Source organism: Nothobranchius furzeri, chromosome 6 (assembly GCF_043380555.1).
Source record: "Nothobranchius furzeri strain GRZ-AD chromosome 6, NfurGRZ-RIMD1, whole genome shotgun sequence".
NCBI lineage: Eukaryota > Metazoa > Chordata > Actinopteri > Cyprinodontiformes > Nothobranchiidae > Nothobranchius > Nothobranchius furzeri.
Genome location: NC_091746.1, coordinates 41,454,076 through 41,481,593, shown reverse-complemented (window position 1 = coordinate 41,481,593; position 27,518 = coordinate 41,454,076). Strand labels below are relative to the sequence as shown.

Genomic DNA, 27,518 nt, shown 5'->3' with positions numbered 1-27,518 from the left:
CAGCCATAATGGCCCAGATGGATAATGTAAGTTTTTATTTTTATTTATCTAATATGATATGGTTTGTTTGACTCGGCTGTATAGGACAGTTCCTATGTTAAATATTTTTCTGGCCCCTTTCAAAATAGCTGTTTATTTAATGGGCTTACACCTTTGTGAGCATCACCAGAGTAGAGTAAAATAATGTGGGATGATCAAGTGGGGAACTGTCAGTGACTTTGTTTGCCTCAGCACCTGTGAGTTATATCTCCAACACTGACAAGCATGGAATTATAACTTTTTTTTTCTTCCCAGAATGAAGACATCAACGTGAGGCGAGATTGTGTGCTGAGCTGTCTCAGCATCTACCTCAATGAAGACCTGGACACACTGGTTAAAGAACACATGGTATGCATGCCAGCCTACTGTGCTTTTGGCCAGATGTAATTCATTTCTATCTAGACATACCTGATAACATGTGGCGTTCATGAGAATGGGATGGAAATGGGGATACATTGACCTTGACCACCGACAGTATCATTGAGTCAGTTGGGTTGTTTAAAATAAAAAATTCCCCCAATGCAAGTGGTGGTAGAACTTTCCCTTTGTAGGAAGTAAATCCACTTGGTCGAAGGGATTAAGTTGGATGGGTCCTGGCACCTATACGCCCCAGGGATGACATCTCTCACCTAAACAACAAGGTGAGGACACAGACGCTTGACTGTTCTTATGACCCAGCAGTTTTAATTGTATTGACATTGATTTTTGGAAGTGCTTAGCAAGAAATGCCTTTCAGATAATGTCAGGTCATTTTGATTCTTGGTTGTGATCAGTTGGTTACTACTGTGTTTGTTTGGGGAGTATCATAGGATACATGCTGTGGACTGTCTGCTTATGAACTCCAGCGTCTTGAGAACATCATACAGAAGGAAGCCTTCTTGTCTTCTTTGCAGATATGTGAAGTATGTGGACATGTTCATTGGAATTCTAACAAGTGTAAGACTGATCAGACGTTCTCCATTTAACTCAGTCTTCCCCTCACACGTTTTGTCTCCATCCGACTCCTCTTGGTGTCTCTTCTTCTCTCCCCCCAGTTCTTTCACTGTTGTCCCCTACTGTCCTCTCCCTCTCTCCTTCTGTATCTTAACATCTGTCATACTTATCTCAATAGTAACTTCACAAATACATTGAGAATGGGATTTTATAAAGGTGTCAAATTAAGTCTTAATGGGTTATTTTAATTTTTTTCTTCAATGTAGTTTAGAAAGATAATGTAATTTCTGTCTTCTACCATTGGCATACCTTGCTGTCTGTGGAGAGAAACAATGGGATAATAGTTTTTCTCTTTCAAAAGGCATCTGAGGATCTAAGGCAGTCAGTAAAGCCAAAGTCAGAAGTCAAGAGGTAAGTCATAAAGTAGTGTAGTAGGAAGCATGATTTGTTTCACGTGCATTATTCCAATGAGGAGAGAGAGAGAGATCCCTAAGACAGCTTAGAAGAGAAAGGAGGTAAATATAAATAGCAGAGGCTACAGGAAAGGGTGAGGATGTTGGAAAGGTTTGCCTCCTTCAGTCCATTTTCCCAGCATCAACAACAAGTTCCTGCTTGGGTCTTACAGCCACTGGCTCCGTATTTATATCACTGATCTCTGAACAAAATCAGTGAGGGTTCTTGGTTCTGTATTTTCATATCTCTCTGCATTTTTAGTTTGTGTTTTATTGACTGATTTTTTTATGGCAGGTCAAAGGCTTCATTGGGAAAAGAGCGGTGTCCCCGGAAATCCCTCCGTCTTAACGAAGTGCAGAACCTTACCCTCAGCAGAGAATCAACCCATAAACACGTGAGAACAAGAGTACTACTTCAAAGGATTTGTCTCAGATTTTAATTGTTGTCACCTTGATGGAAAAAATGGCACAGTTTGAGAGTTGGGGTGTGAATAGTCAACACAAAATGCATCCTTATGACTATTTCCCCCCCCAGGCTTTTAGGTGGTGATCAGAGGTCTTAAGGTCATTGTTACCATGAACTTGCATCCATCTCATTCTCATGAACGCATATATGCAGTGCTTTATTTTCAAATTAACACTCAGTTGGCCTAAGGATGAGCTGCTTACATTTTGGGAGTCCAGGTTAAGGTCACACAACTAATTGTTCTGTTCTTTTTATGTTTCAGGACATTGATTCCAGAGAGGCTGAGGCAGACATTACAGAGAAGACAATGGGCATCTGCACAGTCCGAGCAGAGGGTCATGGTCCTGATGGTCCAGGTGATGGACGCTTTGCTGATGTTGGTGTTGTGCTGGAAGGCGTAGAAGTTCTCCATAGCCTGCAGAGTGTCAGCCATGCATGCGTGATGCTTTATGGACTGATCTATGCACTCAACTTGAGCTATCCAAAAAACCTGAAGCGTACCTTCGAGGTGTACCAGAAAATCCTGATGGACCTGGACTCAACCAAACTGTCACCAAAAGTGCAGGCACTGAAACTCAAATTGCTCCAGTGATATGGCTGACGGTAATGCACTTACACTTATGATCACTTATGATGGAAAAATCACTTTAAGATATAGGGTGTAGCTTCAATTGACGTTTTCGTTATGTATTTAAATAAAAGCTTGACGTGTACATTCATAATAAGGCCCTATGTTGTATTATTGCAACATACAAAACAAAGCAGCTAAACAAAACTGAACAGACTGAAAGGCCACAAGTTGAGAGTATGTGTGGTGTAGATGGGCAGTTTAGCACTTTGCTCTGATGAGCTGAATTACCTGACATTTTCTAGATTTTTTTTTAACTTGTTTAGTATTTTTTTCCTCATGTTTAATTCATTAGGTTATTTCTACAGTTTAGTCACTCGTGTAGTACTCTGGATGGAGAAAAATATGGATGAGGGGCAATGGAGAGGAGTGAGATGTATTAGAAAGATGGAAGTGTTTGATTTTTTTTTTTGATTAATACATGTACAAAGTGGACCACAAGGATATGTTCTGTCCTTTTGAGTTTCATGTCATGGATGTTGAGAGGCTTTAATGCTAATCATTGTACATCATCATTGTACTAAATGAAAAATAATTAAATAAATATGATGCATTTTGAATGGTGTGGTTGATTACATAAGCATAAATGGCATGTAATTCAAATAAATATATGCTATTTATCTGGCATAGGTAACCTAATTTTTATGCATTTCAAACAATATTATTTATGTATTTGAAATAAATACCCTCCGTATTATTAATTTAGAGTAATTATACTTTATTAATAGTAAATACATAAACTTGAGCATTATGCATTTCAATTAAATAGGCTTTATTACACTAATGAATATGCATTATGTAAAGTTTATTTGGTAGGTTTGTCTAAAAATTACCTAAAAAAAGTAAATGGGAATTTGTCATGTAAAAAAATTACATAAATCTTAAGTTTTAGGGTTAAATATTTCTGTGAGTGTACCCTGTTTTATATTGATTCAATCATCTAAAAATGAATATTGGATCAGTGTGAGGGCATTTGATGCTCTTTGCTATATGAGCCGCATCAGCTCAGTTTGACTCCAGGTTTTCTTGTTTGTGTTGTTGGGAGGTGTAAATGCAGATATCATCCACCGTTTGAGTCCAAAGCTGTTTGTTTCTATCAACATCAGCTTTATGCAGGTGTGCAGATTTAGCCAAAGACGTCTAAGTTCCTCATATCTAATTACCGACTGATTTCAGTCTTCCAAACACGAAGGTGGGTTTGCATTAGTTGTCACTGCAATGATCTTTGTTGTTTGCTCAGCAGAGCTGCTCACTGGAGAGACCTTTTGCTGCTGCTGAGTCACTAAATACCTGCAAAACACCCACTCATTCCTGAAGCTGCCAACTTTTTTGTCCAGCTCTGAGCTAAAGTTACAGTAACACACGGATGCTTGAGTTTTGTCCACCACCAAAAGGAATCCACATTTCTGTCCATGCATGCACATTTTTGGACCAAGTTTGATTAAACTGACTCTCATTAAGTAATGATGAAAGTTTGAAGTTGATTTGGCGACTTCCTTAGCTTATCAGTATTGGCGAACGCAAAAATTGCCATAACTCAGTTTGTTTTTCAGATACTGAGCTACAGTTGTGTGTGTTAATAGATGAGACTCGTTCATATCCAGGTGATAACAGACTGAGAATATAAAAATACATCTTTATCTCCTTAATTTCTCAACATTAATCTGTTACAGTGACCCAACTGTAGAACAGAGTAGGGCAATCCTGGTCATTGATGGCTGCTATCCAGCATGTTTTAGTTGTTTCCCTGCTTAAATACACATGATTTTATTCAGCTGGGGTCTCTTTTATAAAACATTGCGTAGAATTCTTACTAAAACTGTACTTAAGCTCAGCAAAAAAAAAAAATTAACTTATGCCAAGTTGGTTTGTGATCTATAAAACATCTAGAAATGTGCTCAGCTGTTTTTTGATCACATCCCGCCCTCAACACACCCACTTTCTGCCATAAATGGTCAATGCAAAGTGCCTTGTGGATCTCATGCATATACATAAGCCGGCTTGTTGCAGCGCTCCGCCATTAAGATCACGATCACAGATCAAGGAAGCGCTATTTCACAAGCAGAAATTGAGGTAGTCTACTTGTGGGTGAAGTGGAGACATGAAAGGAAGTGCTTTTGCAAAACAAATAAGAAAGTCCACGCAGTGGCACAGCGTTGCTGAAGCCGTCAATGCTGCGAGTTCTTCAGAGAGATCTGTGACGGATATAAAAAAAAAAAAGTCCGATCGAGATTCGATCCCCAGACTCCCGGGTGAAAGTCACGCATGCTAACCAGTCAGCCAAAGGGACATCCCCTTGTCCAAGTAGCCAGGTGCATGATCAAGCAGGTCACAGTGACAGGACGCTCACACTGTCACAGACGCATAACATTCTGTCTCAATCTGTCCCCCTGCTGATATTCCGTGTACGCATTCTGTATTCTGTGCTTCAGGCTCTGTGTGTCTCTGTGTGTGTGTGTGTGTGCGTGCGTGCGTGCGCGTGTATGTGCATATTTGTGTGCGCACAAAGTGGTACAAGTGATAATGCTGCTGGATTCATGATTTTATCCTTCTCAGCAGCAGCACTGCAGGTGCTCTCCATGTCCAAAATGTGTGTAGCGTTGTGGTTTTATGCTCTTTTATGAAAGAGGAACCATGCTACGTATTAATTCGGAATATTAATTTTTAATAAATCAATAACCAAATTTTATATTGTTCAGAAGACTCAAAGGTTGTTTTCATCGATAAACTGCCGATAATATCTGAGTGTCTGTGTTTCAGTTCAATGAGGAAACCAGTTTGACGATTAAAAGTTTTAATTCAAATTAAACTAATGATTTTGCAAATTGACAAACAGGAAATAACAATCACATTGGCAACTTCGTGGGATAATCTTTAACAGTTGATATGTTGTTCTTGCTCAAATAGACCTTCTGGTGAATTTATGAAGATTGAGAATGTTGTGAGTTGTGAGAGTGATATGATGTGAGATGAATGCGTGTGTGCATCTGATTTTGCTTCAGGAAGAAACAGGTGTCTGAGTGAAAAGTGATGGTTTGAATAAACTTAGGTTTAGTTGGAAAAGATGCATCAAAACGCTAAACACCGTGCTGTCTCACCGAACTCTTGTGGACCCTCTTTCGGATCCGGGCCGTGGAGGATGTTGTGGTTCATCCAGACGACACTCAACGGCTGACAGGGAAGACGTAGGTGTCGAACGGAACCGGTCCAGAGTTGCCCTCGGTACACGTTGATGGTAAAGTGTTTTGTCGACGCGCTTTCTTAAGTTAATTCACTCAGAAATCAAAAGACTCAGTAATGAGTCTGCGTTAGAAGTTGCGATTCAGCTATTCTGCCTGGCTTGGCAGAAACAGCGTGAGAGGGGGGGGGGGGGGGGGGGGGGATTGAGCCCATGGGCTCCGTTCCCCGTTAGCGGTTGTTCACACGTCCTCTCTCTTTCGTAGTCAAGCACGAACTCAATCATAAGACTGAAACTTACCAAAAACCTTTCTCTTCTCAAAGCAAACGTGTGCGTCATCAAATGTGTCTGGAGTTTACTGTGGGAAGATGTGTGTGGGTGTGTGTGAATGTTTGTGTGTGAAGGTCAGCAACAAACATTCAACATTATCTACTTAAGTGTGGATTCATTAATCCATTATAATTACCCCAAAGCATAAGAACCATTCATTTGATTAAACACATTTATAATGAGCAAAATGATAATGGTTACTTTAACATTAAAATCAAGAAAAAGAAGTTTAAACTTTATGTTTTGACTTGGTCTGGGTACAACTCATGGAAACACGTCTTCTGGTAGACTGCAGGTGGCTGATGTTATGGTTTCCTCCCAGACTCGCTGGCGTTCCGGTCTTAATCTGTGGGTGAAAGTTCTCAATGACCCAGCTTTGACCTCGCTGCGTCCAACACCACCATTGTGACAGAAAACCCATATTTCCTCACGTTACATGTGTTTAAGCAAGGTCCTTAGTCAACTAGTTGCACACATTTTTCCGCTACATTTTCTTTTATAAATCCTAAAGTTTGCGTGGAAAGTTGCTTACGCAGTTTGCGACCCTGTTTTGTGCGTAGGCAAGCTTTATAAATGAGGCTCCTGGTGATTACAAGGCCTCTACACAGCTAGATCACCTGCTGAACAGGCAATACAACCACTGAATTAAGTGTGTTGCAACAGGAAAACAACTAAAACATGTTGGACAGTGGCCTTCAAGGATCTGAGCTTCCCACCACTGCTCTACAATAAAGTGAGCAGTAAGCTTTGGTTTATAAATGAATAAATGGTAAAAAATCAGTTAGTCTTTGCACGATCGAGAATCATAAGTGATGTTGATTGGTTCAAAAAAGCCTAAATGTACTTGTACTAAATAATTTAGCTTGATTAATTTTAGAATAGCTAATTTAGCCTCAGAAACTTAAAACCTTGAAAGGATTATTCGCAGTTTGGCTTTTGTTCGCACCCCCTAGTGTCCATTAGTAAAACCAAAAGTAAAACTTATCTCCTCACTGTGCTTTTATCTTTTTAACACCTTAATCTAACAGCTGAAATGTCTCCCCAGCCTTCATTAGTGTCTACAGGAGTGATTCATCACTAAATTAAACTATTCAGCTGTGTTCATGATCTAAAACATGCAGGAAATTTGCTAGAAGCAGACAGCGCTGACATGTCAGCTCCAATTTATTAAGTTTAACACGGACCGGACCGGCACTCTGAAGTTGCAAGTGTGGTATTTTCACCACAGAGAGCGGTGAGGGTCTGAGTGACATTTCATTAACCCTGTAAAGGGTCATTTTAGCACATGCTGGCTCAAGAAAATTATTTTAAAAAATTAAAAAGTTGCATAGTTTACCTTTAGCATCTCATCAGTCAAAGGGTTTTTGTACCTCTTGTAGGTTCAGCAGTTTGGGCATCGCACCACAAGGAATTGGTAATAATCTCAACATCCTTCTCATCACTTTGCATTTACTAAATGTTAAGTTGCCATATGTAAACCCATGTTTTGCTACAGATGCAGGCCATGTTTGACTCTGTCAGCTAACTCTGCATTGTTCTATCCTTCATTAGCATCTTAATTCAAATGTAGCCACCCTCCCCTAACATACAGACAGTTTCTCACGCATTAGTAAGTAAACCCATGTCTGGTGATTCAGCATGAAGTGGGACGGGTCAGGGGCCTGGCTGCAGCACATCGGCAGGTGTTGACGAGGCTGAAACGATCCATTGAGCACAATTTGCACACGTTAGCCACCGCTGCCCTTTCCCTTCAAGCAGCACAGGTTCAGGTCGAACCAATACGAAGGTCCTCGAGCTAAATAAGCTCCATAATCGACCCGCTGCTACATATTCACATCGATAATACATTGATGGGTGCAGGAAATGCATGACGGGATTTAAAACCTTTAACATCATCTGCACCATGTTGGGCTAGCACACATTACTAAACACTGAGGTAAGCAGGAATCCTGTGTGCTTTGCGTGTGGGTTAAGTGTAGGCTTACAGACGTTTAGCTTGGCTCTGGTGGTTCATGGAGGGTCTTTGAGTCACAAGCAGCCCTCTTACAGCTCCTCAGGCCAGCCCGCAGGCTTTTCTTGCCCGCACAAATGCAGTGAAATCCCCTGTAATCAAGCAGCTGGAAGGTCCACTTTGAAGAGATTTAGTGCAGTGTGTGGCAGGTGCCAATCTGTCTCCAATCAGGATTTACAGCAGCCCAGCTCCTGATAGTGTTCACCAGTTTGCCAGGAGACTGAATTCAGTCATGCAAAAAGCTCATTGTTCAAAGATGCACTGCTGTGTGCAGTAGGACACAATATGTCAGATCTAGGCATGCTTTTATTCTTCATTTTCACTTTCATGTAGAATGATGAGAGTGCAGCTTTGACTGAGTGTTTATTCCACACTAGGAAGAATATTAATATTCACCTAACTCAGTAACATTTTCATTGAACCAGTTTGCTGCGATGTTTGCTTCTGCAGAGGAGAAGAGAAGGCTTACATGTTGTACACTGATTGCTTTTTAAAGAACAAAGACTCACTGTAGTTCCACCTGAGTTATTATAGCCTGCAGGAAAGTCCTCTGACCTGTGAGCCAGGTACTTCTGCTGCTCTCTAGAGCTTTAGTTGTGTTATTTTGTTGCTCAGTTTTCTTCACATTCATTATTTCCTAAAACTTTGCTTTTTCACTGGGCTTGTCAGCTAATAAAGTTTGTGTTTTCAATCAGACTCGTAATAAAAACAAACAAAAATATTATTAAAATGATTTTTTCTTATTCCCATTTGCAAACGTATTTTATCTTGCTATCCAAATGCACATCCTCCCTTTTCAAAGACTTCACTCAAACATCTTGTGGTGCATGGCAGAACAAGGGGAAAACACACAGGTGACATTTTATGGTTAAAAAATATCTACACTGTAAAAATGAAAATTGTGAAATTTACTGTGGAAATGTAAATAAAATAACATCAGAATATTTTGGTAACCATAAATTTCACAGTAAAGACCCGTTGTGGTTTTACAGTAGATTACCATGAACTAAAATAAATACAGTAAAACTGTTTATGGTGATTTGTGTAAAAATGGCATTCTGTTAAACTGATTTCAGTCAGTCACTGTTAAATTTAAACTGTATAACATAATACGGTATGTAATTGAAAACGTTAATATTACAGTAAAATTCTGGCAACCAGAGCTGCCATTTATTCACCGTATTATTTACATTTGTAGTTAAATACCAATTTTTTTTATACAGTTTAACTGTAAAAATTACGGTGAGATTCTAGCAACCGATACTCATCATTTCAAGGTATGAGTATTAAACTTACACACTAATGTTTTTTAATACAGCCTGAAGCTTTCAAAACAAAAAGTACTAAATAAACATAGATCAATAGAATTAAAAACACTTGGTACTTGCAGTGGTTTACATAAAGTGTCTTTTTATCCAGACTTGATGGTGGGGGGCTTTCAACGTGGTAAACAGTCTCTGATGGTGTCCACTGAACAGGAACAGGATGTGGATCCAATGGGCTTTAGTGACTTCAATGTTGTTCTTGAGATGCCTGGTGCAGATTAGCATCTTTTCCTGAGAACAGATACAAAGTACAGTTCAGCAAACTAGTGATTGCAAACCCCCTTAGACATGTATACATTTAATCAAACAAATATGCAATCTCATATTTAATCAGAGGTAGACAAAAACTATAATCAAGCCAAATAGAGTCAAAGTAGTCTTCCTAAAAAGTTCTTTTTGTAAAAGTAATCAAGTATTTAATGAAAATACAACTCCAGTAGCAAGCAGGGGCAGATCTTTGATTAGGGTTGGGTCCACTACTGACAGACTAGCTCCCATGCTACACTATCCTGATGCAGCATTTAACGCAAACGAGAATTATTATATCTGGGGTTTTTAATTATTGTTTTAAAATGGGAGGTAGCAGCATGATCTGTACATGAGACAAAAATAGTGTGAGGTGATCAGTAAACAGAGTCAGGTGATCTGTGTGTCACACAGAAACACAACACAGCACACACAACAGTGGTGGTGATGTTGAAGACTCTGCTCAGTCTCTGTTTTTTTGTCAGACTGTCACTGAGGTCACGTTTTTGGACCGGGTCGGCATGCAAGAACCCACAACTAGGCAGGGACAGAAAAACTGGGAAAAAAATCCTATCCTAAACTGTGCTGTTGGAAAAGGCTGTTAAACTGAACCAAACCCATCTGAGTTCAGCTGAGCTGTTGGAAAAAAAAAAACCTTCAGGCAACTGTGAGACGTGCAAACAAACTTTCTAGTCAGGATAACGCATGCTCCATTCACAACAGTAATAATCCACATGTTTGTAACATTAGGGCCGTGACATACTTCCTGTTTCACGATGCGTCTTTAAAATAACTGCCAAGTATTACATGTGTTGATTTGAAGCATTGACATTTTTTACAGTGTGTCCGATATTTGTTTTTATGAACCTCTGACACTCAATGGGGAGATATTTCTCCATGCTTCCTTTTCCAAGCTCTTGAAAATGTCCTGAGTCTTTTTTAGGACACTGAGGCTTCCGTTGAAGTTTTCTCTGCTTTCATACAGTCACACGTTGTGTTAATTTGCTTGATTTTAGTAGCAAGTGTGGTTAAATATATTTTAATCACCACTACATCTACCACCCTTAAACACAAATTGGCCCCCTAAAATGTGAACTCTGGATAGTGTTTCCCAACTCTTAAATGAAATAATGTAATATTGACCTAATATTATTCATGATTATGATACATTTTCCATACCCCAAGTAGTCTTGGTTCCTTTTAACCTACTTTGTTTATAATTTAATGGTATTTTTGATTTTGTGAAGGACAATTTTAGCTCATCCCTAAGCGGTTAATCATTTTAGCAGTTTCTCATTATTCCTTCACTTCACACCCAGGAACTTTAGAGAATAAAATGTGACTTTATTCTTATTTATATCTGAGGCTATGCGTGCCCCCTTACTTTGGTCACATTGCATGCAATTATTAGTTGTCTGTTGTATGTTTTAAAGTTTTGTTTTTCTTGGACAAAACTCTGAGAATTAGCACTTGATCCTAAATTATATAAAGAACAAGAGACAATGTGTTAAAAGTGTGTTTTGTATGATCTCTGCATGTGTAAACACATAAAAGAAACATTAATGAGTGACAGACAAGAAAATAAATGAAAAAGGTCGTAAAAGGCAGAAAATCCTGAGGGCAGTGGGACTGACACACACACACACACACACACACACACACACACACACACACACACACACACACACACACACACACACACACACACACAGATGTGCTTCCTGTGTTTGTCTATTATTAATGGATACGAAGGGTTCCTTTTCTGCCATCTGCTCCCAGGGCTCCCATTTGGTTCCCCATAGCTTCATCGTGAACACCCCCCGCACCCCCCCACCCCGGCTCTCACAGGCTGATGTTAGCATTGCAGCTTTATCAGTGTGTGAATATTTAATAAATACATCACAGCATTAGAGACGAAAAGGGAAAGGAGAAAAGTTAAAGATTAATGGGATACACTTTCTATTCCTTTTCCCTTTTTGTGGGACAACTTTAAGGAAATGCATCGATTTTGCAGCCGGAGACGTAATCATGTCATGAATGCACTGGATTTAATCAGCGTTGGCACAGGGGTGTGTTTTGTAGCAGATCGCCTCTTCGTGCGTGTTTTCAGATTGTAATCGGATCACGGCCACGCCCTCCTGCTGCTAATGGCATATGGCTGCAGTTTTGATGTGATCTGAGTGGTAATTTATGACGATGCATATTCAGTCAAGTCCCCGTTGCCAGGGGGAACCAGGTCCTCCATGTCTCTTTATGGTCTGCCGGGTGGTCACATGTGGTGTTGGCTTGGCATCCAGCTGGGTCCAGGGCCGCATGACAGGAGACAGGAAAGGCTGGCGTGGTTTTAACAGAGATTTGGCTTTGCTTTTCAGTTAATCACCAGGAACAGCTTCTGTGGTAAAGTGATGTTTTACAGGAGTGTTACAAAGAAAGTTGGGATGTGTGTGAAGCTTTCTGGCCATGTTTTGGGCAACATCTCAAGCTGCGGTCTAGTGTAGTGATTAAGTTAAGATAAAGGCTCATGGCTACAGAAACCAAGGTATCACCATCTTGTCTAACTTATGCGTCCCATATTGCTAACGGGGTAAGACATTCATTTATTCTCCAGCTAGCCCTGGGTTAGGATTCCCTGGGGAGAGGGAGATGAGAAGGAAACTAATAATGTGTAGAGATCTGAAGGCTCTGACTTGCATCAAAGGATCAGAAGACGGTGGGGGGATTGGGTGGGAGGCACAAACAGAAAACATGGACAGAAGAAAGAAAACAATCAGACAAACAGGCCACCTTTGAGAAAAGATTAGTATTTTCCATTTGTTTTAAGACTTTTAACAACTCTCTAGATAGACGCAAATCCATCTTACAGACATTAACCAAAAAAAATGGATCATAATGTTTTAATTTCTTGTCCGTCCTGAAGCCCAAGGACCCTTACACTAATCTATACACTCTTATTTGGCTAATCATCATTTTTCTACCATTTATGAAGAGTCCTATGCCTCTCTCATACCAACAATTCCTGTATCAAGACATCTTCACATTACGGGACTTGTTGTAAAACTAACATGGACCAACTTCTATGTTGAGGAAACTTGAGATGTATTATTAATAGGCTTTCTCCTGTAATGTGTGAAAGCCACTCTGACTTGTGCAGCGCCGACACACTGTCTGGTCTTGGCGAGCTTCGGTCTCTCTGTGACCTATCTGGATGATAGCCAGCTGCACCGTTATCCTTTGAACTGGGACCATCCTTGGCTAAAGGCAGCTGTGTTTGGCCCAGTGTGACCACAGCTGATCACACCAGGCTGCATGAATACTTAATTGCTCTTAAAGACCAAATTTAGCCATCTGACAGTTTCATTTACGTTTTGTGTTCTCATCCCTGTGATGTCTGTGGTTGACACATTCTGGTCTTTCTTTTGTGGAGATGGTGTGGGCTATAAGGCCAAAATGGGGTAATTATTTTTGAGGCAGTAAAGACAATAACCACATGTGATCTTTGCCTGCAGCATGACCATTTGGGTGGAGTGCCACCAGACAGATCAATGGGATTTATTTAATAACATCACCGCTGGCTAAATAGAGATTTACTTGCAATCTTCTTCCTCTGTCTTATTTCATTTTTAGGCAATCTTCCTCTTCAGGAACATTTTCCAGGGTCCAGGGTAGTTTGCTGTGCCATTTTTCACCCTTGACTTATTCGACTGCAGCAACCAGGGCCAAAAATGGTCAGTAGGGTGGAAATGTATCCAAGAAATAACTTGGAGCTTGCACGGTGGTGGGGCAAACCAAACACTTCTGATTGGTTAACCCCAAGTAATCTTAAGGATGTATGTATTTGAAATGTACAAATAAAAGAACTGAGGCAGCAGACTGTCATCTGACAAACTGTAACATTTAACTCAAGTAACTCAGACCTTATAGAAATGTGACAAAGGAGACCAGGAATTAAAAAAAAAACTGAGATGTCTTTTTATCTTTTAGTAGGGAAGGAACATGTCGCAGGACTCTTAACGGTTTGGGAATGCTAGTTTTGTTTTGGCTTCCACTTACATGTCTAATTTAATAAATGGCGATGATTGATATATAAAGTGTTTTAACCAGAACTCAGATATGCCATCTAACATTTTAGATATAGGCCCCTACATTTCCAAAGCTTCTCCTCTACGAATGACCATGGTACCATAAATATTACGTTACAACACATTAAATTAGACACTGCTGTTTTTGCCACAACTATAAAATAGTATTTAATGTATAAAGCATGCCTACATTTATTAACTTCTGTGTGATTACTTTATTTTTGTATCACTTGCAGGGTTTCCCCCAGAAAATGAGTTAAGCCTAGCATCTTCGGCCGTCCGGGGGTGGGGGGTGGGGGTGGGGGGTTCACACGCTCTGCTGCTGTTTCTCACCAGTATCAGCTGATGGAAGGCTCTAGTTTCGTTGCGCCGTTCGTGTCAGCGGACATGGTAGGGTCGGGGAGGGGGGCGAGGCATGACACAGCCTGGTGGGTGGCCAAGCAAAGCATGGCGGGCCGCCAGGCTTATAAAGCGCTGGGGGAAACCCTGAATGGGAAGCATTTTGATTGGCTGCATTTGATTGGCTGCAGCCTTCCATCTCTCCAGGACCTGTACGTCTCCAGAACTCGGGGGCGTGCAGGTCGGATAGCAGCTGACCCTTCGCACCCGGGTCACAGACTTTTTGAGCCGCTTCCCTCAGGCAGGAGGTTACGGTCCATCCAGACCAGAACCTCCCGCCATAAGAAAAGCTTCTTTCCATCTGCCGTTAGACTTGTGAATAGATTATAAACACACAACCATGCTGGTCTTCTGTACTTGACACAAAGTCACGTTATCGGCCATGTTACCATTACCTGCCATTTTTTATAGCTGAAAGTTTTATTCTAGTTTTTTTTTATTATATTTTATTCTATTTTTAATTATATTATTCATGTTATCTGTAGCACATTAGTACCGAAGCAAGTTCCTAGGTTGTGAATTGTTTGTTCACTGACAATGGCAATAAACCTATTCGGATTCTGATTCTGATTCTGATTTTGTTTCACTGGAAGCAAAATGCATCACGTAACATCAGCAAAATGTAGTACGCAGCAATTAGCTGCCATTATAGCGGATAGGTCCGTTTCCCCCAGATGCAAAGCATCCCAGAAGCGTAGGTATGCATTGCTTACATTTTGAGTCTATATTTGATGTGCTATGCTTCCAGAGTGCGTCTAGCTCACTACTTCAGATCAGGCCAGACAGGAAGTCAAACACAAAAGCAGCGTAAAACATCCAGAAACTTTCAGAATAAAAGTCATGTGCATATTTCCTACTAAAAACATACGTCACTACCTGTGAAACCTCAACTGCCAAACTAAATAGAACAGAAAATAAACCACAGACCTTTTTGGTTACATGCTGACATATTTGTCCTTGTTTGTTAAGGTGTGAAGTCCCCAAATCACATGTGATCTTGCAAATATCCTGTGATTTTGTGACCTCGTGGAACAGTTATGTTACGTCCTTCCGATGTATCCAATGGAAAGCCCGGGGAATACACTTTTGAAAGTCTGTGTTCAAATAACATTGCCGCTTTCCTTCTACATCTCAAAGAGAACTAGGAAGAGATTTCCTGAAATGAACATGCTGTGCAGGGTTAAGGCTAACCAACCAGGAACAAAGCAGATCCACCTACCGGTCTTAGTTTTGTTGGAGTTTTGCAATGTTGAAGTGGCTCCATTAAACCACTACTTGTCATTACAGATATTGTAACCCACTCAACACCACAAGAGCTCTGTTTAGGTCTCCCTCCATTAGGGTGTTTAGATGCAAATGAAGGTGGTGCATATGCACCCCATAGCAGTGTTGTAATCTCTTCCTTTTCAGTAAGCGATTCAACACAAGAAGACCTTGAATAGAGGGAGTTAAAGGCTTTGGCCAACAACAATAACATAGAAGTGCCCCACTATCCCAAAGTAATGGGCTTCTATTCATCAGAGCCATTAGCAAAGGCTCAACTTCAGAGATAAACACCACCATGTCGTATTGTGTGTTTTAGACTAGAGGGAGCTTAATGAGAGGTTGTGGACGACACACCTGCCTAGAAAAGGGGGTTGAGATAACAATTGTCTCCTCCCCCGTCAAGGAGACATCTGGCATTGTCACGGTGTCGGCTCCCAAAATGCACCTAAGAGTGGGTAATGAGGCGTGGGAGACGGGGTTTATGTTGTGTGTTGTCAAATGTGTTTCCGGGTTGGTGATTCCCTGGATTAACCTGGAAGTACACCATCTGTAGCGTTCAACCATAAACCCAGATTTGTGTGTCTCGTAGGCAGAGTTAAGTCTTAACAGGGACGCATTTTTAACCAAAACCATTAAAACCATTACAGGTTAATGGCTGAAAACTAAAATGCACTCTTGAAGGGTCATTTAGGCAGTGGATCCTCTCTAGGCCCAGTGCTCTTCCTCTATTTTTAGGCAGTCATCTAGCCCTTTATTATATTGTAATTGGTTCTTGCCTTGGTCATTCCCATTTTCTCCATTTATTTAGCAGATCAAGTCTTGTAGTTTTACAAAATCCTATTTAATTTCTGTAAAACAAGTGCCTAACTGGATTTTGACACACAGACAAATGAAGGTGTTGCTGTGGATTTAAAAAGCGGGGGTGGGGTGTCAAACAGACAGAAGTGGATAACATCGATTTGTGACTGCACACTTCTGGACTTTTATTGTGGTCTGCTTATTATGGTCGCTCTAATGCTGCATTTACTCAAGAGGCGTTGCTAAGAAACACACACCATCAGTGCTGCAATCAGTGTTTTGGCTTTTAAAATTGTTGTTTCATTTTGCACTTAATGGCCTGGCTGTTTGATAAGATTTACTGTCAATTGCTTTTTGAAGTACTCTTATCTCATTTTAGATGCTTGAAAGTGTTGTTTTAATGTTTTTAATCACATTTATGTCAGTATAATTATTTCATTTACTCTTATAATTTCCTCTAAAGATCACATTATTTAAACAAGATTAGAAATCCTGTTGATCATTTACCTTTCTCCTGTTTATTTCAGGTCATCTCTGCTCTGTCCAGGATCTCCCACCACAGCATTGCACAAATTAAAGGCATCAGGTAACTCATAACTCATTTATTTCTTATCTAATCTGTTCAGGCACTTGGCAACATTAATGTAAAGACAGAAAAACACCTTTTAGATAGGAAATAATTCTATTTTCTGAGTACGCCCATAATAAAATGGATGGGGCAATTAACATTTGCAGCTCATTTAGAAGTCAATTTACATTTTAGGCAATTAGCTGCAGCTTTTAGCCAACATTATCTTCTAGGGCAAAACAATCCACAACACATTTCCTTCTGTCACTGGATCAGCGCAGCAGCATTGCTTTGTATGCATGCATGGTTGTTTACTTTATTTATTTTTTTCTCCCAAATAATGGTGAAGCTGATGAAACTTTTTACCTTTTTATTCTGATCAGGGCTGGATGGCCTTCTGATCCTTTTATTTGTTCAGTCTGCTTTGAGCTTGGTGGCTCACAGGCACCACATAAAAAACAGGAATAAAGGTTTTAGCTGCCTGAGTAATAAGTTGATGGTGTGCGCCCATTAGGAGCAGTGGCAGGACATGAAAAGATGGAAAAAAAGACAGGGAAAAGGTTTCCTTGTTATATGAAGTGAAACACAGCAGTCTGATGGCTGCTTCATCACTGCTGATCGGTTTACTGCCAACTGTTGGAATCAATAGATTTATCAGAGCACTCACGGACCTCTTTATAACTTTGTTAGGTTTTAACTTTAGGGGCCCTATCATAGAAAATCCACTTTAGGGAGCTTTTTACCATGTGATATTGTTTCCTCTTGAAAAAAAAACATTTTTGGCTGCATTCATACATTTCCCTGTTTCAGCTGCAAATTTTGAGTTTTACTTTAGAAATATTGTAAAGCGTGAGCGGAAACCATGGGTGGAAACTAACCTCCCCATCAGGCTCTGCTCCCTTCCTGGGAGCTAGTCTTTGGTCTGAAACCTCCTCTGGCCAGTGTAGGATATGTGGCTTAGACCACCTGTGGCATGTATAGCAGACCTGGAAGTCCAGTGGTTATTGCGCTAGACTGGGTGCCTTAACCAATGGACTGCCATAGCCAACACAGCAGCTAACTCGTCTAGGATGCTGTTGTAGGCACGTTTGTTTGGAGCAGGTGTGGGCTCCAAACAAAGTGGTAGCGCTGTTGCCTCACTGTGAGAAGGTTGCAGGTTTGAATCCCGGCTGTGACCTGTCTGTGTGTAGTTCTCATTTAATTTCCGGGTATAGATTCAGCCTGATGAAAATAAGTCATATTCAAGATAAATGACATCTCAATACGCCAACGGTAATATTTTATCATATACTGTGCCTACCTTTGCTCTCAAAGGTTTAAAACAGCATGATATGGGGCCTTTAAAATAAAGCTCAATACAGATTTTAACAAGGGTTCGCATCAGAGACGAGGAAGCTATGAATTATGCAATAAAATAGGGTTGAAGGTCGAGGTAAGCAGGTGATATTCTGCTACTGAAGTCTGTTTTGGGATTTGTGTTCCCTCAGGTGGAAGAAAAAGGCAGAAATCATTCTAGTGATCAGGAAGCAACATGTGCCGAGCATTACTTGATTGGATTTATTTTAGTTGTTTTTAATTAACTTTTTAAGACCTCTAATAAAAAAGGAAAGCTATTTAAAACAGATGATTCTACGGCCACAAATTAGCGTCACTCAAAAGCAAAATAAAGTAAAGGGGAATTAAAAATGTTTTCCACTCTCTTGATTAAATTATAAAAGTCCAGAAAAAAATGAAATTTTTTTTTTCCTGAATGTATTTGTTTTCTATTTTTAGGCCCGAGCAGCGAAGGCACTGCGAAGGCCTCTTGTTTTTGCTCTGTTTATATCTTATTTATTATTCTTAGCCCGCTTTGAATGGCCTTTTGGGGACCTTATCATACCCCAAAACTCACAATATTTTGCAAACTTGTCAGGCCTGGTGAAAAATTTGATATTTTAAAGGTTGCAAAAAAATCGCAAAGAAAATGGCTGAACAGCGCCCCCTAGAAAGTGAAAAAAAAAACCTCTCCATAAAGCTTAGTTTATCGTACAGTTATGAAATTTGGTACACTTGTAGGACTCAACAGTCCGCACAGAAAAGTCTCTTGCAAGCATGGTCAATATCAAACAGGAAGTTGGCCATTTTGGGTTGAAATGGCGATTTTTAGCCGTTTTTGCCGTTTTTAGGGTCAGTTTCTGATTGGATTGCTCGATCATTTTTCGCACGATCGTCTCAAAAATTGTGTAAAATTGCTCAGAAGGGATGGGCGAACAAAATGAGACAAAGATTCAGACTTTTCGTATATGTTGAAGGGGCGGGGCCAGGCCTCGAAGTTTGACTACTCGCCAAAAAAATTTAAATTGCTATAACTTCATAATTGAATGGAATAGAGTTACCAAACTTTCTGTGGTCATTCGTCATCTACCCACAAAGTAAATTGAGTGGTCAGATGATGACATCATACAAGCCCCGCCCCCTCAGGACCAAAAAGGTCAAGTTTTACTGTGAAAGGTCCCAAATTGCCCCATTTCACTTAATCACCACAAATATGTAGCTGGTAACTCAAGACAAGTGGGGGTTGCGTGGCGTCACTTTATGTGAGTTTTCGGCAGAGGGCGGGGCTGTGGCGGCGCGGCGAAGTCAGGCGTACCGCCGTGGCCTTACGTTTGCCTCCCATTTCGTCATTTCTAAAGATATCGTCACGAAACTTCTTGTGAGTGATCCTAGTCTGGCCCCCCAAAAGATCTGATGTGAACATCTGGTGGGCGTGGCCTATTTTATAAAATAGCGCCCCCTAGGACCATTAAAACTGTCAGCCCCAAGCCTTGCTTTGACTGAGGATTACGAAATTTGGTACACTAATGTGGTGTCTCAGGACCTACAAAAAAGTCTCTTGGAGCCAAGTGCAAATTCGCACAGGAAGTCGGCCATTTTGGTCCAAGTACGCGATTTAGTGGTTTTCGCACAGGTTGTTTGGAGAGTGATGCTCCATTGCCCTTTTCACCAATCGCCTTCAAACTTCTGCTATATACTCTTAAGAAATAGGGGAAAAAATTCAACCGTCGGATTTTTCAAAAGTTGAAAGGTGTGGGCGTGGCTAAGCCTCAAACTTTGACCTGGCGCCACGCCACTCTTTTTTCACAGGTCCCTACTGGACTCCTTTTACCCAATCAGCAGGAATCTCTGTTAAATAGCAGTAGACAACTTGAGGTCACTTGGTGTCCAGTACTGGCAGGTTTCAAAAAAAGGCGGGTCTTTGGGAGCATGGCGAAAATCGCCATCACGCCATGGAAATACGTTTGCCTCTCATTTCTTCAGTTATCGTGATATCGCTACGGAGCTTCTGGTGAGTGATCCTAGTCTGACCCCCAAGAGAAATTGACAGCTGAAATTTGTGGGCGTGGCCTATTTTCTTAAATAGCGCCCCCTAGAGCCATTAAAACTGTCAGCCCCAAGCCATGCTTTGACTGAGGATTACAAAATTTGGTACACTAATGTGGTGTCTCAGGACCTACAAAAAAGTCTCTTGGAGCCAAGCGCAAAGTTGCACAGGAAGTCGGCCATTTTGGTCCAAATACTCGATTTAGTGGTTTTTGCACACATTGTTTGGACAGTGATGCTCCATCGTCCTTTTCACCAATCTCCTTCAAACTTCTGCTATATACTCTTAAGACATAGAGGAAAAAATTCAACCGTCGGATTTTTCAAAAGTTGAAAGGTGTGGGCGTGGCTAAGCCTCAAACTTTGACCTGTCGCCACGCCACTCTTTTTTTCACAGCTCCCTACTGGACTCATTTTACCCAATCACCAGGATTCTGTGGCAAACAGCAGTAGACAACTTGAGGTTACTTGGTCTCCAGTACTGGCAGGTTTTGAAAAAAGGCGGGGCTTTGGGAGCATGGCGAAAATCACCATCACGCCATGGAAATACGTTTGCCTCTCATTTCTTCAGTTATCGTGATATCACTACGAAACTTCTGGTGAGTGATCCTAGTCTGACCCCCAAGAGAAATAGACAGCTGAAGTTTGTGGGCGTGGCCTATTCTCTTAAATAGCCCCCCCTAGGACCATTAAAACTGTCAGCCCCAAGCCATGCTTTGACTGAGGATTACGAAATTTGGTACACTAATGTGGTGTCTCAGGACCTACAAAAAAGTCTCTTGGAGCCATGTGCAAAGTCGCACAGGAAGTCGGCCATTTTGGTCCAAGTACGCGATTTAGTGGTTTTCGCACACGTTGTTTGGAGAGTGATGCTCCGTCACCCTTTTCACCAATCGCGTTCAAACTTCTGCTATTTACTCTTAACACATAGAGGAAAAAATTCAACCGTCGGATTTTTCAAAAGTTGAAAGGTGTGGGCGTGGCTAAGCCTCAAACTTTGACCTGTCGCCACGCCACTCTTTTTTTCACAGCTCCCTACTGGACTCCTTTTACCCAATCAGCAGGAATCTCTGGCAAATAGCAGTAGACAACGTGAGGTCACTTGGTATCCAGTACTGGCAGGTTTCAAAAAAGGGCGGGGCTTTGGGAGCATGGCGAAAATCGCCATCACGCCATGGAAATACGTTTGCCTCTCATTTCTTCAGTTATCGTGATATCGCTACGAAACTTCTGGTGAGTGATCCTAGTCTGACCCCCAAGAGAAAAAGACAGATGAAGTTTGTGGGCGTGGCCTATTTCCTTAAATATGGTAAATGGCCTGTATTTGATATAGCGCCTTCTAGAGTTCTTGAAACCCCCCAAGGCGCTTTACAACACAGTCATTCACCCATTCACACACACATTCACACACTGGTGGGGGTGAGCTACAATGTAGACACAGCTGCCCTGGGGCGCACTGACAGAGGCGAGGCTGCCGAGCACTGGCGCCACCAGTCCCTCCGACCACCACCAGCAGGCAACGTGGGTTAAGTGTCTTGCCCAAGGACACAACGACAGCGACAGACTGAGCGGGGCTCGAACCAGCAACCTTCCGATTACGGGCGAGCACTTAACTCCTGTGCCACCGTCGCTCGCTAGAGTCATTAAAACTCAGCCCCAAGCCACGCTTTGTCCGATTGATGCCAAATTAACAGAAAAACATCTTGTCAACCAAAGCTGACCTCAATGGGATTTTTCTGTAGTTGGTCACAGCACACCCTAGATAACTTTAACCTACAATAACTTCAAAAAACGTGGCCAGAAAAGCATTACAGGTGGTCTGTGTCATCACACCACCAGTGTTGTAAAGATAGAGTTTGCCCTAGTGGTGAGACGTGTAATATAATGGTGGGCTCAGAGGGGATGCTGAGTCAGGGTGAGGTGTGGAAGAGGTGATCGTTAGCGGTTTCTGGTGTCGGGGTGGCTGACGTTTCTGTTCCGCGGACGTGCCCTGGTGCGCCGGGCTGCCGGCCAGGCCGGAGCGGCGCGGAGCTGCGAGGGCCGAACGACGCTGCTTGCAGCTTTAATTTATTATTGTTATTGTAAGGTTCTGCGTCTGAGGTGTGGTCTCTAACCCTTTAGCACCGTTTTCAGCAGAAAGCATCAGCCCTTCACAGTAAAATGTACAATTATGCCTGAAAAAACCTTAAAAACACCTGAAACAGTTTGGTTTTTATTCTGCATTTGTTTAACCTCAATGATGTAATTTTATTCAGGAATTGATAACACAATTATCTGAACATTTAGTCATTTAATATAAGTTTTGACCTTTTTCCCTAACGGGCATGTTGATTCGTCTCATTTGCTCCCTGTTTTTGATAGTCCACTCATTTTAACCTGCATTTACTAAGATGTAAATGTTTTATTTTGAACTGCTTCTATTCACCATAGAGTACAGTTCATACTTTTTTAACATTCGTTTTCCCAAATAATTAATTTAATTCACGAGTTTCTCTATAAAATCTCCTAAAACTGTTCTGTTAATTTTAAACAACAACTAAAAACAGCAAGATAAGATATTTTTGACTTGTATTTATTTGTTTGTTTATTTAGATTTAACTCACTTCTCCGAGGCGACTGCCTGGAGCCTTGGCATTGCTCAGGAAGAACCTCTGAATCACATTGGGTGGTTTACATGATGCAACCCTTCACTTAATCTCATAAAAAGATGCAGACATTAAATATTTATTCAAAACCAAGAGCACACATTTGAATGATTGAAGGATTTAATTCTTCTTATTCGGTTTTATTTAATTTGTTCTGGAAAGAAAGTGCTTGTGTTGACCTCATTGTTCCTGTGAGTCTTCCTGTAGTTCAACCTTCCTTCTTTCCTTCTGACCATCTTTGCTGTCCTCAGGCGACCTTTGACCTTCACTCCTATGATCCCTGCTGCTTGTGCCAAAGGCTCTGACCTCAGATCAGTGTGTTGTTGTGGAACACCCCGTGTATGAAGTGTCATAGATCATTTGTTATGCAGCTGCAGCAGGTTTTTAAATTAGAGGTGAAAGCCTGACACCACGAACTTGGTGGACATTCTCACCCAGAGGAAAATATTCCAAAACAACTTCCTAAATGGGATTTCAGAGGAATTCTCAGTAAACGATTTGAAGTTGGAGCACGTAACGTAGAACATTCAGTTAAATACGGTTAGAAGCTGAAATAATTGATGCACTCAGTTTTTCCCCATATTTTCTTGTAATTTAGTCATTTAATTTTTCATAAATGGCATGTAAAAAATAACAACAACAACAATCTAGCTACTTTAAAAAGAGTTTTAATCTTTTCATTCTATAATAGTATAACTGTTTATAACTGTTAAATTATCAATTATATTTTATTATATAATTTTATAACAGGGATGCCTGGTGAAGCATTTGGTAGCGCTGTTGCCTCACTGTGAGAAGGTTGCAGGTTTGAATCCCGGCTGTGACCTGTCTGTGTGTAGTTCTCACTTTCTCTCCATGCATGGGCGGATTTTCATATGGTTTCGCCCCCAGAGACCAAAAGCATGCAATCAGGCTGATTGGAGAGTCTAAATTGTCCCTAGATGTGAGTGAGTGAATGGTTGTTTGTCTCAGCATGTCCTATGTCAGACTTGTGACCTGTCCAGAGTGTCCCTTCCCTCGGTGACTGCTGGAGTAATAAACCAGCGCATGGATGGATGGATGGATGAAATTCTACAACAATTTAACAGCAATAACGAAACAAAATTGGCCCTTCCTACATTTAGATCCAGCACCAGAGGGCAGCAGACAAGTATAGGACTGGATATGACAGTTTAAAGCTGCTTTACAGGACAAGCTAGGTTTTAAATGCAAACATGGTCACGGAACACTCACCCCTCCACTCGGTATCTTTCCTGAGACGCTTCTGCCGGAACCAGAGACCCGCATTTCTAGAGGAAACGAGAGAGCGCTAAACACCAGTCACCGCTTCTGGGTCCAGACTTCTTTTGTTGTTCGTGGCTTCAATTGTTTTTTTCTTTTTAGGACTCTGGTAGTTTGTCCTAAAGTAAAAGTGGTCGCAGCCAGCGGTTTTTCCTTCTCTGATATCATTGAGAGGGGAACCTGTCACACCAGTGGTGTTCTGTTGATAAATAGGCAAGTGTGTAATGACTGGAGGACCCAGGGAAGTGTGGTGGTGGTTTAGCAAGACCAACAACCGGATGGTACAATAGTTGCTTCCAGTTCAGAAGGTTTTGTTTTATTTACCTCCACAATATATTTATAGCTTTGCTAGGTTAGAACGTTGTTAAGAGGAATGACAAAAATGTTTTAAACTAAGTCGTTCTCAAAGTTGCAGTTGTAGCTTTAAGGGTTTTATTTTCACTATCTCTGTAAGTGGTGATTAAACAATTATAACTATAAGACAACGTATCCTGCCATAAAATTTAATAATGTGAAAAAGTGTAAGTATTTTGGGACTTGTATGTAGATATTTAATCAGTGCTTTTATTAGTTTTACCAGCAGTAACTGTGTTTGGAATTCCAGCAAGCACTTTATTTCCTTAATATGCAGAAACAACCCTGAATAATTAGTATGCAGTTACTCTATTGCATGTCCAGTTTTTATATTTTACTTGAGTCGAGTAAAAACACCCGTTGTGTTTTTATTTCAGCCACAAACAGTGGTAATAAAACTCAAACCTGCAGGAACAAGAAGGCCCAACACTTATGTGTTACCTCCCTGCTCTCACCCAGCCTGCAGAGAGTGACTTTATCGTCAGGCGTGGTGCAATAAGTAGCAAAGTGCACTCACTTTGTGGAGCTGCAGCGATTTATCGACCCCTGCAGAAACCAAGCCGTGTCCTGGGACGTGAAACTGCTTTCCACAGCTGACCATTCTGGCCGCTTTCACACATAACAGCAACACTGTTGTTCTGCTGTTTGACAATAGCGAATCAATGGGAACAGCTCGCTGCAGATTTCTACTGCGCACACGTATGCCAACAATTCCCCCTCATGAGCACAACGTGCAGACATGATCGCTAACAGATTGGGTTGTTTTATGGTAATGCTTCTAATCTGGAAAGCATAAGGAGGAAGAAGGAGGCTGGATGCTGACAGAAGATGATGGACAAGATGAGCATCATGTGATTCATGGAAGCAGTGAGGCGGAGGAGAATTGAAATTATTTTAGTTGCGCCTTAAAGACATCATGCCCTCACTGTGTGACAAACCTTGTCTATATCAAAACCAACTCACCCCGTAGAGACGGTTTTATTCCTGTATGGAATTTCGTAATCAAAGGATTTGAAAAGCCAAAATGAAAACTAATATTGGGAGAAGCACATAAAAGGCATGGTCACACTTTGTCAAGATGTTAGAAAACAAATGTGTAACATTATTTATGTTTTTCTTTTGTTAAGTATTATCTGCAAAATATATTTATGACTGCAATAATTCACTTAAGTACACGGTACAACTGGATTAGTTGAGCAGCTATGTTTTGTGTTCTTTTAGTCTTTATTCAGGGAAAAATAAAATCTGATCCAGTCTTCAAGCACGTTTGTTTTCCTTCTGGCATCCACAAAACTAGACAAAAATTAGGAAAAAAAGTCAATTGCAATAATTAGTCATTATTAATTGCATGAATGGCCAAAATTAACTTGAAATAACACAGATTAGTTGCAGATAAAAAATTTACTTTACATGAAATATATGACATTTTCATATTTCTAATGCTTCAATAAGCATTAGAAATATGATATAATTTCTGTACAAAATGTAATATATTGAAAAAAAATTACATTAAGTAAGTACACCCACATAATGTATCTGCATGAAATGTACCACAGGGAGAAATTAGAGCTCACTGAAAGCATCCCCTTGCAGGTGTTATACAGGTGCTGGCCAGTAAATTAGAATATCATCAAAAGGTTGAAAATATTTCAGTAATTCCATTCAAAACGTGAAACATGTACATTATATTCATGCAATGCACACAGACCAATGTATTTCCAATGTTCATTACATTTAAATTTGATATTCATAAGTGACAACTAATGAAAACTCCAAATTTGGTATCTCAAAAAATTAGAATATTCTGAAAAGGCTGAATATAGAAGACACCTGCTGCCACTCTAATCAGCTGATTTACTCAAAACACCTGCAAAGGCCTTTAAAAGGTCCCTCAGTCTTGTTTTGAAGGCACCACAATCATGGGGAAGACTTCTGACTTAACAGCTGTCCAAAAGACAATCATTGACACCTTGCACAAGGAGGGCAAGACACAAAAGGTGATTGCTAAAGAAGCTGGCTGTTCGCAGAGCTCTGTGTCCAAGCACATTAACAGACAGGCGAAGGGACGGAAAAAATGTGGTAGAAAAAAGTGTACAAGCTCTAGGGATAACCGCACCCTGCAGAGAATTGTGACGACAAACCCATTCAAAAATGTGGGGGAGATCCACAAAGAGTGGACTGCAGCTGGAGTCAGCGCTTCAAGAACCACCACGAGGAGACTCATGAAAGACATGGGATTCAGGTGTCGCATTCCGTGTGTCAAGCCACTCTTGAACAAGAAACAGCGCAAGAAGCGTCTCGCCTGGGCCAAGGACAAAAAGGACTGGACTGATGCTGAGTGGTCCAAAGTTATGTTTTCTGATGAAAGCAAGTTCTGCATTTCCTTTGGAAATCAAGGACCCAGAGTCTGGAGGAAGAGCGGAGAAGCACAGAATCCACGTTGCATGAGGTCCAGTGTAAAGTTTCCACCGTCAGTGATGGTGTGGGGTGCCATGTCATCTGCCGGTGTTGGCCCACTCTGTTTCCTGAGGTCCAGGGTCAATGCAGCCGTCTACCAGGAAGTTTTAGAGCACTTCATGCTTCCTGCTGCTGACCAACTTTATGGGGATGCAGACTTCACCTTTCAACAGGACTTGGCACCTGCACACAGTGCCAAAACCACCAGCACCTGGTTCAAGGACCATGGTATCCCTGTCCTTGATTGGCCAGCAAACTCGCCTGACCTTAACCCCATAGAAAATCTATGGGGTATTGTGAAGCGGAGGATGCAATACGCTAGACCCAACAATGCAGAGGAGCTGAAGACGACTATCAGAGCAGCCTGGGCTCTCATAACACCTGAGCAGTGCCACAGACTGATCGAGTCCATGCCACGCCGCATTACTGCAGTTATTGAGGCAAAAGGAGCCCCGACTAAGTATTGAGTGCTATACATGCACATTCTTTTCATGTTCATTCTTTTCAGTTGGCCAACATTAGAGAAACAAACATTTTTTCATTGGCCTTTAGAATATTCTAATTTTCTGAGATACCAGATTTGATGTTTTCATTGGTTGTCACCTATAAATATCAAATTTAAATGTAATAAACATCGGAAATACATTGGTCTGTGTGCATTGCATGAATATAATGTACAAGTTTCACGTTTTGAATGGAATTA

General features: G+C 41.0%; 1 protein-coding gene and 1 long non-coding RNA gene across 12 annotated transcripts in view; both read left to right on the top strand.

The window, feature by feature from the left end:
• vav2 (vav 2 guanine nucleotide exchange factor) overlaps positions 1–27,518 on the top strand; it is a 286,917-nt gene that overhangs the window by 194,396 nt on the left and 65,003 nt on the right. For all 11 annotated transcript variants that reach the window (XM_015975985.3, XM_015975978.3, XM_015975950.3 and 8 more), the window contains exon 3: positions 16,678–16,736. In XM_015975985.3, the coding sequence (XP_015831471.1) occupies positions 16,678–16,736 (59 nt within the window). The remainder of the gene's footprint in view (positions 1–16,677; positions 16,737–27,518) is intronic.
• On the top strand, positions 842–1,821 carry LOC129157072 (uncharacterized). The gene is made up of 3 exons (XR_011520843.1): positions 842–941; positions 1,334–1,383; positions 1,720–1,821. It is a non-coding gene; the product is annotated as an uncharacterized lncRNA (long non-coding RNA).